At 39.1% G+C, this 11,996-nt stretch overlaps 1 protein-coding gene across 1 annotated transcript; it reads right to left on the bottom strand.

The window, feature by feature from the left end:
- Positions 1–517: 517 nt before the first annotated feature.
- csf1a (colony stimulating factor 1a (macrophage)) lies at positions 518–11,980 on the bottom strand. The gene is made up of 7 exons (XM_062546306.1): positions 11,941–11,980; positions 11,640–11,681; positions 5,105–5,218; positions 4,203–4,265; positions 3,471–3,641; positions 1,886–2,072; positions 518–1,513 (listed from the first exon to the last, which is right to left on the bottom strand). The coding sequence occupies exons 2-7, from the start codon at positions 11,670–11,672 to the stop codon at positions 1,227–1,229; spliced, it is 855 nt and encodes a 284-aa protein (XP_062402290.1). The 5' UTR covers positions 11,673–11,681; positions 11,941–11,980; the 3' UTR covers positions 518–1,226.
- Positions 11,981–11,996: the final 16 nt, after the last annotated feature.

Raw genomic sequence — 11,996 nt, 5'->3', positions numbered from 1 at the left:
GTAAATTATTATAAATTAAGAGTTTCACCAGAACAAATGTGAAACAGTCAGTACTTCACTTCTGGTGGTGTAGTTGAAGATTTCAATACATTTGTTGGTCAAATTCCTTGAATTCATCCTCACATTCCCACATGTTGTGCTCTCTTTCTCTCTCTTCATCTCTCTCTCTTTCTCTCTCTCTGTCTCTCTCTCAAAACAAATATTGGTGTTCACAGTCTTGGCTCTCTAAATAAAGAATAAAAACAAGTGTCTTGGATGCACTATACCAGCCTATCAACAACATTGCCTCTGGACCATGAAGACATGGGTGCATTTGATTATTGGCTATTGAACTTGAATATCAACAGATACAGATGTTGTATATACTGTAGATGGATGTCTACCATTTACCAAATATAAGTTTTAAGCCTGTATTACAGTTTTCACAATTGCTAAAACACCAAACTCCATGCATTATCTGAACCAACTTCTCAGTTGCCTGAACACAATTGCTGACACACATTTGTTTAGAGTAACGTTTCACTCCTTTCTCAAGACTGTAAACACAAACCGCTATTCTCAATAAATTGTTTAATCCAGTGAGTTGTGAAATTGTTTTGCTTTGTTTTGATTTGCTAAATGATGCAAGATGCAAAATGCTTACTGTATTGTATTGTATTGAGTTTTCCATTTGTTATGTATTGTCTAATGACTGCTCAGTAGTGTTTTTCATTTTGATTGCTTTATGAGATGATCTGAAGGCAGTGTTTGGCTCTGAGCACAGATACAACTGTTTTGAGGTAAGGTTGGAGATTTGGGATTTGAGTTTATAGTTTTGAGAAAAGGGTGGCAGGTTTTAAAAAAAGGTGTTTTAGCAATTAAACCAGAGTAGTAATCTGGTCATCTCTCTCTCTCTCTCTCTCTCTCTCTCTCTCTCTCTCTCTCTCTCTCTCTCTCATACTGTATATACACATTACACATTTGCATGAGGGTTTCAAAGACCGGGTGAAGTGGTCATCCGCAGTCTCTGCAGATCTTCCAATAGGCTTTGGAGACAACAGCATGGCTTGACCGACCAAACGTCACAGTATAGCTTCTCAGGAAACTGTGGCCTTGCTCACTACACCACTGCCAGTGAAACAGTAACGATGTTTCCACTTCTATGGAGAAAAGAGCCCAATTGTGAATGCTGGATTATATGGGGCTTGATTGTGATTTTTTTTTTTTTTCTCCCCATGATACAGATCTCACTCTGTCAGTGGTTTAAATGTGGGTCCAGTGAGCAGATCACTATGCAATGTACTGCTGCCTTTTTGTCCCTTTAAGTCCGAAACGTCTGTGTGGTCATCAGCAGTGCCAGCTGTTTGGGATGACCACGATGTGGCTGTTGTAGTATCGTGTGACTGAGAGGAGCTTTCCAGAGTCTCTGTTGTGAACTGTGATGGAGGCCGGTCTGTCTGTTTGCTTGTTGCTGCGTAGATTTCTGAAGTGGATGGCCACTCCTCTGTGGAGGGACAGTGGCAGCGAGCAGTGCCTGGAGGTGATGATAGTGATATTACATAGAGAGAAATGAGTAATCCATCTAGATAGATGCTACACCTTAGCAAATGTTTCATTTTACATTGACCTTTTTTTCACATCTGATAGCGAGGAAACAAGCAGAGACAGACACAGCTAAATAAATGTTTTAGTGTATTTCATATACATTTATTTATACCCTACTGAGCATTACTTACCAAGAATAAAACATACGTTAACTGCAAAACTTGTCTTGCATGAATTCATACCTACAGTACTTCTATAAATATGTACAGCAATGAGGGAAAGCATGTTAATCACTTGTACTCTTGTACTATGAACAAGTGTTTTTGTATGTACAGTAATGGCTATGGGTTGAGCCACTTACTTTGTGTGAGGTGGTGAACATCATGAGTTTCAAGAACATCCACTGCATACTCTTCTTCACAGCTCCAGTTTAAAGGCTCTCTGCTCTCCGTCATCAGGTTCATGTACATAGACAGGACGTCGTGGGCTTTCTGCAGACCCTCTTGAGGCGATGTATTGTAGTCACTCATGAACTTCTCAGGATTGTCCTGACATAAGGTGGAAGGTAAGGTACAGTATGAGCATCTCAACATCTCAAAACATGGCGTCCACAATTCTGTTGTCTGCTAAATGTAAGTGCATGACATGGATCTCCATGTCTGTACCAGCCATCCATTATCCGATGAAATTAGCATCTGACGATTAACATCTATCACATCATCGATATTCTTAAACACAGGGATTGTAGTTCCAGAGTAATGGTCTGTTCTAGAGGAATTTGTATAAGCTTGTTTCTCTAATGTTAATGGTGTTAATTCCTACCTCTTCTCAATAACGTACAATGAACTATTGCGACCCCTGGAGTTTATTAAGTGACCTGTGGGCAAGAAAACTCTCGTATAAAGCTTCCTTGAAGTCTGGTTATGAGTCTTGCTCATAACCAGATTGCCACACATGATACCCTACACCCTTTGGCCCAGATCTGCTTCTTTTGTAAATACTGCTTTGTACACACACTATAGACTCTTAGAGTAACACCAAGTCTGTTCCTCACATGTCAAAACGATAGCTTTGAACACACTGGGTAGATGCTGATAAAGGTCGTACAAGGACAACCCATTTACCCTCATAGCCTTGACAGGCTGACACCTTGATCATCGTATCCTGGTCACATTATCTCCTCATTTGAATTGATACACATTTCCTCAAATTAAAAAGAGCTACTGTAGGTAAGCAACAGGCTGATCGGAATGAGGGGGTTATGGTCTAATCTTAAACAGATTTGACAGCTCTTTCATATGCAGGTGGGAGGACCAGAGGAACTCATTGTGGTAGACACAGGTCACACTATTACCATTAGTGAATAGTTCCACAAACTCAAAATTAACCAAAGTAGCCTTCCAGGGAAGCATTATTTGAAAGCATGAAAGCAAAGCAAGCACATTTGAGGGACAACAAGAATTATATTACGCAAACCTGGCCAATGATTCTGATCAACATTTAGAATGTCAGATATCATGATTGAGATGATGATGTTCTAGCCTATGTCTTCTGGCGTTTAATAGATTTTTCAACTTAAAACCGATTTCAGATGGTTTATATCAAAACAGATAACATGTTTACTGAAAGCATTCTTAACAAATGTCAGTAACCACAACTATAACCTTGTTCCAAACACGCTTGGGTTCATGCCTGATTTGATAACCTACAATAAGCATTTACTGTACCAATTGAAGGAGTTCACTTCTGTGTATCCTCCTGCTTGATCGAATGGCCGTTGAATTAAATTATTTTATGTGTGAAAAGCAAAAAAGGCTGTTTAATGGTCGGATTGATTACACAAAAGAATTCTTCATCGACTATGTTGAAAATATCAAATTATATTGAAAGACTACATTATATTGCATTGTAACAGCAAATCAGCAATGGGGAAACAGAGACTTTACCTCCTCTTCCTCGTTGATTTCAGGAATACATCTGTGGGAGTAGATGTTATAAATGACATTTTCCAAGGCTGTAACATAGCCGTTGTTGTCTGATTTTGGGACATATTGAAAATGGGTCTTGAGTAGATCCAGGATCCGTGGAAATGCAGCTTTGATGTAACAAACTTCACTCTGCAACAGAACACAAGACGCAGAATGTTAATCATAGTAAGACCAGATACATGTTGTTAATTGTTTTACTATCCATTAAACGTTATTTGGAGCTATTTCTAGAATAATTATCTTAGGTATGCTTGTTCTCCTCACATGTCTGTGCATGGTGGAAATATAAGAGTGCCACTTCATTACTCATATCTCAGTGATGAATGAGAACGTGCATGTTCTGGGAGAGTTCCCTAGCACGGTGTAATACAACCGCCCTCTCTTTGACCCCGTTAATTCTCAGAGCAAGAAAAACATTTCTCCAGTTGAATGACTGGATGTTTATTTCTCTTGGATATTCTCTGGATGAGATCATTACCTCCGCTACCTGGAAGGTTTAGTGTTGCGCAAGGTTAAAATGGCATTTTAGAGTGTACTAAGAGTGCAGTCCCTACATTTCTTTCTAAATACAGTAGTATCAGCCTCCAGATACACTCCTTCTGAAAACCAGACAGATTTTAGTCAATTTAGAAATTCTGGCTTTTATTTATTCTTCTTCTTAAGAGCAGGAAAGCGAAATGAAGTACCTACCATGTGTTGCCGCTCTATGAAAGTATATCTAATTGAGCAGCCACTTGATAGCTGGTTTTGAATCTGTGAAGACAATTTAAAAAAAAAAAAACACTTAATGAAAGCTATTGTCTGTGCTGATTCTGTTATTTATAATGGAACTAACGTAAATCTTATTGTATCTAGAATGATAGAATGATATAACAATGACAAGGGGACATTATGGGAGAAGAGTAAACAGGGCTATGTGAATCAATTGCTATCGCCATACTAAGATCAATCTTATAAGATTGAACATGGGGAGGCTGTGCTTTGTTTCTACTGCACAAGAGGCGTGATCAATGGGCATCGCTTGGATAGTCCTTCAACCAATCAGACCAACAATCCGGTGTGTCTTTTGGATAAGCTAGTTTCTGATTGGTGCCAAATGTTCTGGCAGGGAACAGAGGAGATACAGTAGGCCTATATGTGCAGGTTTCCAGCCTGAGCTGCTGGGCAAAATCCAAATTTTCTGGAAGTTCAGGCGGGCTTCACCCAGCCTAGCAGAGGATGCCATTATGTACAGATAAAATAAGGACACATATGGCCTGGTCATCTGTCACTTTATAGTAGATGATGCCTGCCAGGGTCAAACAAATGGCGTGACATGCCAGATTCAACCTCTCAGATTCTAAGAAAATGCAATGAGAAAGAAGGATGTTGCACAATTTAAATTGCTCACAGAGGAAAATCATAATTTAATTGAATGACATTGCAGCATTTCAGATTTGAAACAGTATGACCACGACCACGTATGAGAATGTTCATCCTGTCGTTCATTGAATCAATTCTCCATTAACCATATAGAAGAGGACTTGTTTTAAACGTATTAATTGCACTGCTTGCCGTCATGACCTTGAGTGAACAGTGCTGAGTGGATTTACCAGTTTTCGGAGGGTCAGAAGGTGGTCCTGGGTGATGGAGTGCTTGCATGAACCCGGTGGAGGGGCCCTGGCCAAATGGAAGCAGAGGATGAGGAAGAAGCTCAGACGCCTTGCCTGCGAACGAACCAAGATCATAATATCACACACACTGGGCCATTGGTCCTGGGATTATTTTATTTGTTCATTCACTTAGCCAACGCTTTTATTTAAGTGACATATTATGTCAATTATTATCAGGGCCAGTCTCCTCAGAGCAACTCCGGGGGAAGTGCCTTGCTCAAGGCTACGATGGCCGCCAGCAATCAAACCAACAGCTGTTTTTCAGGCTACTGATAGTCCACTATGCTACCACCACTCCCTGAGATCAGACAGAGGGTCAACCTCATGGTCAAGCAAGACTACTTAACTCTTAGACCCAGATTAGGTTTGTTTTTTGAATGCGTTGTGGAAGATCCAATCACGAGTGGTTCATTGTGGTTCCAGTACAAACAATCACCAAGACACATTGTGATCTGATCACTCAAACCACTTGCCAAGGTAGACTGAAATAGCCTGGGTGCAGCCGAACTTTAGCCCCGCCTGTAGTCAGGCTACTGTAAGTCTGAAACACATTTGAGATCTGCTGCCCACGTCTCTAGTACTGTGACTGGCAGTAATAGAACCTGAGCGCGAGTGTTCAGCACGTGTTCAGACGTTAACATCAGATGCCGTCTTTTTGTGGAATGTAAATGGCATGTGTGAAAAAGAATATCCTTATGGGACAATAAAGACTATGTAAGACGCATTCTAGAAAACAAATAAACACAAGCATCCCGGTGTCCCAGTGCTCCAAAGTATTCTTTACTCACGTGACATGCATCATTTAACAGACACTTTTATCCAAAGTATTCTTTACTCACGTGACATGCATCATTTAACAGACACTTTTATCCAAAGCGACTTACATTTGTCAATTATGGCACAAGGGCCATTGGCCCTAGAGCAACTCGGGGTTAACCCTCTATTGCATGGCGTTGCCATATGGCAACACATGATTTATCTTAGTGTTTCTAATTGGCAGTAACACAAAACCTACATTTTACTATTTATATTTGAAAAAGGGAATTTAAATTTTGATTTAAAAAAATAATTGTTAGGTCACATGACTAGGATATATTGTTAATACTTCTATTTATACAGAGAGGTACCTAGGTGACCACCACCACCTATGGGCTACCTTTGGGTGGTCAAAATTCTGAATTTAGGCATAATTTCTTTGAGAGAAAAAAATGAAAACACTATCTGGAGTATGTAAACATGAAGCATTTATCATTAAAATAACTTTATATATAATGAGTTTCCTGTAAATTGGCAAAATGTATTTGTTGCCATATGGCAACAACATGCGGATATTGAATACATCTATACATCTATACAACATGCGGATATTGAACTTTTTATGTCCATTCAAATGAATGGTATCATAGGATTACAATAGGATTGCATAGTACTAGTATACTCTGGGAATATAAATAACTTTTGACAATATTTTGATGTAAAAAAAAACATATTTACACTTTTATTTTTAATACCAGACATATTAGAGTCTTTTAGGACAATGTAAATGTTTACCAATTTGCAAATTGTTTGTGGAATGAGGTTCAGATAGTATAGAGACTGGAGCGGTGAAGATGTATTTTGTGTTATATGTCACTACACAGTCAGCTAGACATGCTGTTTTCATCATTTTTGTTTAGGATTTTTGAGAACATAAAAGCACATTGTTTTCTTTTCCATCAAAGAAGTATCAGGATTAGCTATAATGCTGCAATGAGGAGAAAAACATTGATGTATGTAGCAGATAGAGACTGCAGTCACTCATCCTGTCTCTTTGGCTATACAGCTTTAGCACCTGAGGCCCAAAGTTCAAGGGCAAATGGGGTGACCCTTCTCTCCTCTCACTATAAATGGTGTAAGAAGTGGGCTGGCTTGCTGTGGAGCCATCCAAGGCGTGCCCAGTGTGTACCTGTTGTATGAACCGCAATAAAGAACCCTAGGTTAGGTTGACCCTTGAATGTGGGACCCCAAATATGATTTAGGCATGGCTTAGAGGGTAGGAGAAGTCTGTCAGGGGTGTATGTGAATGATACCTATGTCTCTCTGTTTGTACAGTATGGATTTGCACACTCTCTGAAGGGGGGGGGGGGGGGGGGGGGTCTCTATGACGGTGCGGCCTCACTACAGTTGAATATGTCCTCTGACTGCAATAGAACCCTATACATTTGGGGAATGAAAGGCATCCAAATTAAATACAGTAACTTAAATGATGACATTATTTAATATAAACTTTGGTTTTGATCTCAACAATTAAGTTATGGCCCTAAAGGAAGGCTATATATTTCCAAGGCGGACTGCACTATGGCAATATCACCATGATATAGTCACTTTATTGTCCAAAATACAGTTAAATCTGCATTATGTTAGGTTAACAACTCAATGTATCAGAGCATACCTAATGTAAGCTTAATTAGATTCATTTTTAAAACATTTATAATTAAATGAAAGTACGTTTTTGAAGAAAAATGGGATTTTATAGCATTTTCCACGACTGCGCATTGTTGCCATATGGCAACAAATTACCAACTACCCCCCCTTTAATTTTTTTTCAATTTTCATTATTTAAACCATTTTAAATAAGAAAAAAACATTAAAACACTTTTTTTAAGTATTGGTGATAATTCATGCAATAGAGGGTTAAGTGCCTTGCTCAACGGTACAACGGTCCAAGCCAGGAACCCACAACTTTTCCAGCGACTACATGCTAAGCTCCATGTGATAACAAAGTAACCTCCTTGGTGGAGGTAGCAGCATCTCAATCAGTGGGTGCCTCTCATTTGTGTTTTATACATCCTCCCTTCCTTCCTCAATCCTCATCCTCACTGATCTACATAAAGAATGATGGGGCGGAATGGATAGTCTGTCCAGTGTTAGATATAGATTAGTGGGAGGACCGAGCATCGAGGATCGAGGAGGGATGTTGAGAGGCCCAATTAGACGAGTTAGTGGCTGACCATAGTCATGTGAACACTCATTCAAGTCACTGCTAAGCTACAGTACTTGCGTAATCACTTTGCTGGATAGCAATAGTGAGAGTGTCCAGTGGAGGTGTTTATATGAAGAAGATCCGGCGCTTTTTTAGCCTGATGTCATTGTGCCCTTTGTGTAACAGGAGGTGCTGTTTGCCTGTGGTCAGGAGATTGTGTTAGCTTGCAGCTGTCTGAGCACAAGCCTCACTTGTATGATCTTGTCTGATCAAACTTGGTGAAGCTACTGCACGCCAATTTAAACTGTCCTGAATTCATGGTTTTTGTCAAAACAGGGACAGCTAATTCAAAAACTGAGAGGGCATGGATAATGTCTAATCTCCTTTTTCAATGCCTCCCTTTTTCAGAAGGCCATCATGGTGGTTTACATGGTGGTCTACATGAAGTTTCCCCAGATTTCATAAAACTATGCAGTTAAGTAGGCCATGAGGGCTGTAAACAAAGGATTAGGGCAACATTTTTTATTATGATCTATCAAAGATCCATACAGATATGTTTACTGGGAAACATGTGATGTTCAGCTACAACTGAATTATTTCATTAACTTTAACATGATTATGCAATCAACTCCAAAGACATTTTCAATAGTGCTCTGTTATTATCTACCGTAACTATGAAAGCAAAGCCTACCGATGACAGAAGGAGGATAGACTTAAGGATAAAGTATGTTCTTCTTTCTGAAATAGTAGATAACCGTTACCTTCCAATGACCACTGTCCTAATAAGGACATTATGAAAGTGGTTATTTCCTATGTATTAATGATCTCTATGTATTAATGATCTCTGTCTCTCCTTGCACCTGACTAATTAATTCTCCTTAAAGTGGTTTGTAAATGTTTGTTCTTGTTCAATTATATTTAGTCTGTAACTAATATATATATCATTATTATTATTATTGTTTATTTATTTTTATTTAGACTAAATTGCTTATTGATGTCATTGAATTGCTTTGGACATATGAATTGAAGCTGTTGCTTTGGCCATTAAAAGAACTGACCAGAAAGACACTTGGGACCGTTTTGAGGGAAAAGTCACATCCAATAAGTGAGTTTTACAAGTTCTGTCTGTTAGTTGGCTGTCTTTCTGTGGTCTCATAGTGCAATGAGCTGTCTGTCTGTCTGTCTGTGACGTGAGCTACAAGCTGATTGAATCACTTTGAATGTTATTTGAGTTGATGGTTATTAGCTACACCCGTAATGACATTAAAGTCCGACAGACCGTCTCCAGATCACAGGGAATGATTTAAAGGGATATTCCGCCATTTTTGGAAATACGCTCATTTTCCACCTCCCCTCGAGCAAAACAATCGATATTTACCTTGTTCCCATTCATCCAGCCATTCTGTGAGTCTGGCGATACAACTTTTAGCTTCAGCCTAGCATAGATTATTGAATCGGATTAGACCATTAGCTTCTTGCCTGCTAGCTTCATGTTTAAAAGTGACTAAGAATTCTGGTAATTTTCCCATTTAAAACGTGTCTCCTCTCAAGTTAGAAAGTGCAATAAGACCAACTGAAAATGAAACCTGGCGTTTTTCTAGGCTGATTTGACATGGAACTACACTCTCATCTGGCTTAATAATCAAGGCAACTTGCAAACGTACCATAGGCGCAGTGATATCTTACGCAGCATCTGAAAATAGTCCCCATAGACAACAAGCAGTAGTAGTGCCAGTAGCTGCAAGTTGCCTTGATTATTACGCCAGATGAGAGTGTAGTTCCATGTCAAATCAGCCTAGAAAAACGCCAGGTTTCATTTTCAGTTGGTCTTATTGCACTTTCTAACTTGAGAGGAGACACGTTTTAAATGGGAAAATTACCAGAAGTCTTAGTCACTTTTAAACATGAAGCTAGCAGGCGAGAAGCTAATGGTCTAATCCGTTTCAATGATCTATGCTAGGCTGAAGCTAAAAGTTGTATCGCCAGACTCACAGAATGGCTGGATGAACGGGAACAAGGTAAATATCGATTGTTTTGCTCGAGGGGAGGTGGAAAATGAGCGTATTTCCAAAAATGGCGGAATATCCCTTTAAGCTAAACAGCTCCTTCCTTCGCCTCAATTTGAGACTTGTTAAACTAGCGTGTGCAGCATTCGTATGTTCCAATGCTGGGATAATTTCAACAGACCCAGTTAGTTTGTGAGCAAATAAACTCTTAACTTCATTAAAAGGGCGGTAAAAAATGGTTCCCACAACAAGCTGGCTATAAGCTGAGCAAAAGCCTTCATTTAGCCCTGAAAAAATACCCATGTCAGATGTCTACAGACACTCGCATAAAACTGCATTCATCAATGAAACAGTGTACCGCCCACATCACACCTCTCCCTCACATCCCCCCAACATTGTAAATCATTTATGCACCATATTGCTATAGTATATAATATTATACACCTTTTGAAAGCTTGGACTCTCGGGAATCCATACATGTCATGATAACGTTTTACATGTACAAGCTGTATAGTGCTTTATGGTCAAAAATGCCCTCCTCTGTCTTCCCTAGGTGGTAGGTGCTTCCCTACCTTATAGTTACAGTGTACATGTATTGTACAGTATATCCTTAGCAATAAGTAGATGCGGCATATTGGGTCTTGAAATATTCACAGGAATCCATAGGACAAAAATGCAGCAGAGACTCATGTGTAATTATTCCATATTTTGTGTAATCTTTCTGTCAGAACCCCTGACATACAATCAAACTACCAATAATAAAACGATACTATATCTAAACTATACCAAGTGGTTCAGTAAGTCTTTTATTGTCAGTATGCATTGAGGAACCAAAGGTCCTATAGGGAGTCTCTATAGGGCATTTTGCCCAAGGCATGGACATACCTTTACAAATACTGTAACTGTGTTATCTATTCATCTTTTATTCCATATTGATCTACTTTTACACACAGATTCAGGTCTGTCAAGACCTGGTGCTAGGGCTCAGTTGAGTTTCTCAGGTGACTCAAGTGACTTAGAAGGCTGAAATTTGGGCAGTTCAAACTACATAAGCTTTCTGAGGAGGTCGAGCATTCAAGCAAGGCATGCTAACATAATTAAAGGGAAAAAAAGACTTTTGAGAACAGCTTGGATAACGATGATGGCACAGTGTACTAACAGAACTAACCAATAGAATAAGGATTCATTGAAGAAGAGATAAATTAACTATGTAGTATACCCTGTGTATGCCGTGTAGCTGCTGTATTTCAGATGCACTCTAGTTCTAATTACACTTCCAGGTAGGAGTATTCAATAAAATGTCAGGAAAAAGAAAAGACGCTGGCATACAGGATGTACAGAAATATCTACACACATACTGTATTCTCATCAAACCCATCCTTGCAAGAGGCATTTTGACAAAACTATTTATTTATCTTTTTACCACTCTGGGTTCAAATCAATAAAAAATCATACATATCCCAATAAATCAATACAAGACTATCATAACAGGAAATGATGCACATACCTTTTCTTTGTGGCCTGGTTTGAATGTGTTCATCTGGATAATCTAGGCAAGGAAAAAAAGTCCTCTTTTAGATGCATTGGAAAATAGTATCCTCAGATTTTGCGTTTTCGGCTAGGATCACGTTAAATTGAAGACAATAACCCTGAAATTAAAATTATTGTTTGCAACTTGCAATTCGTAACTAATCGACTGCAGTGGTATGTCTCGTCTGTTGACTGTGTGTCTTCAGCAGACCATAAGTATTGGGTATGTCTTTAAAGACCTCCTTCTTTTGTAGTTTACAGGAAATGAGTGACTCAACCTTTTAGTGTTGGCCTTCATTCAACAGCTCCCAAGTTGACAGGCTGAGGGTTTTTA

This window comes from Sardina pilchardus, chromosome 9 (genome assembly GCF_963854185.1).
Source record: "Sardina pilchardus chromosome 9, fSarPil1.1, whole genome shotgun sequence".
Lineage (NCBI taxonomy): Eukaryota > Metazoa > Chordata > Actinopteri > Clupeiformes > Clupeidae > Sardina > Sardina pilchardus.
Note: the sequence above shows the minus strand (reverse complement) of the source record. Positions and strands in the feature narration are given on the sequence as shown.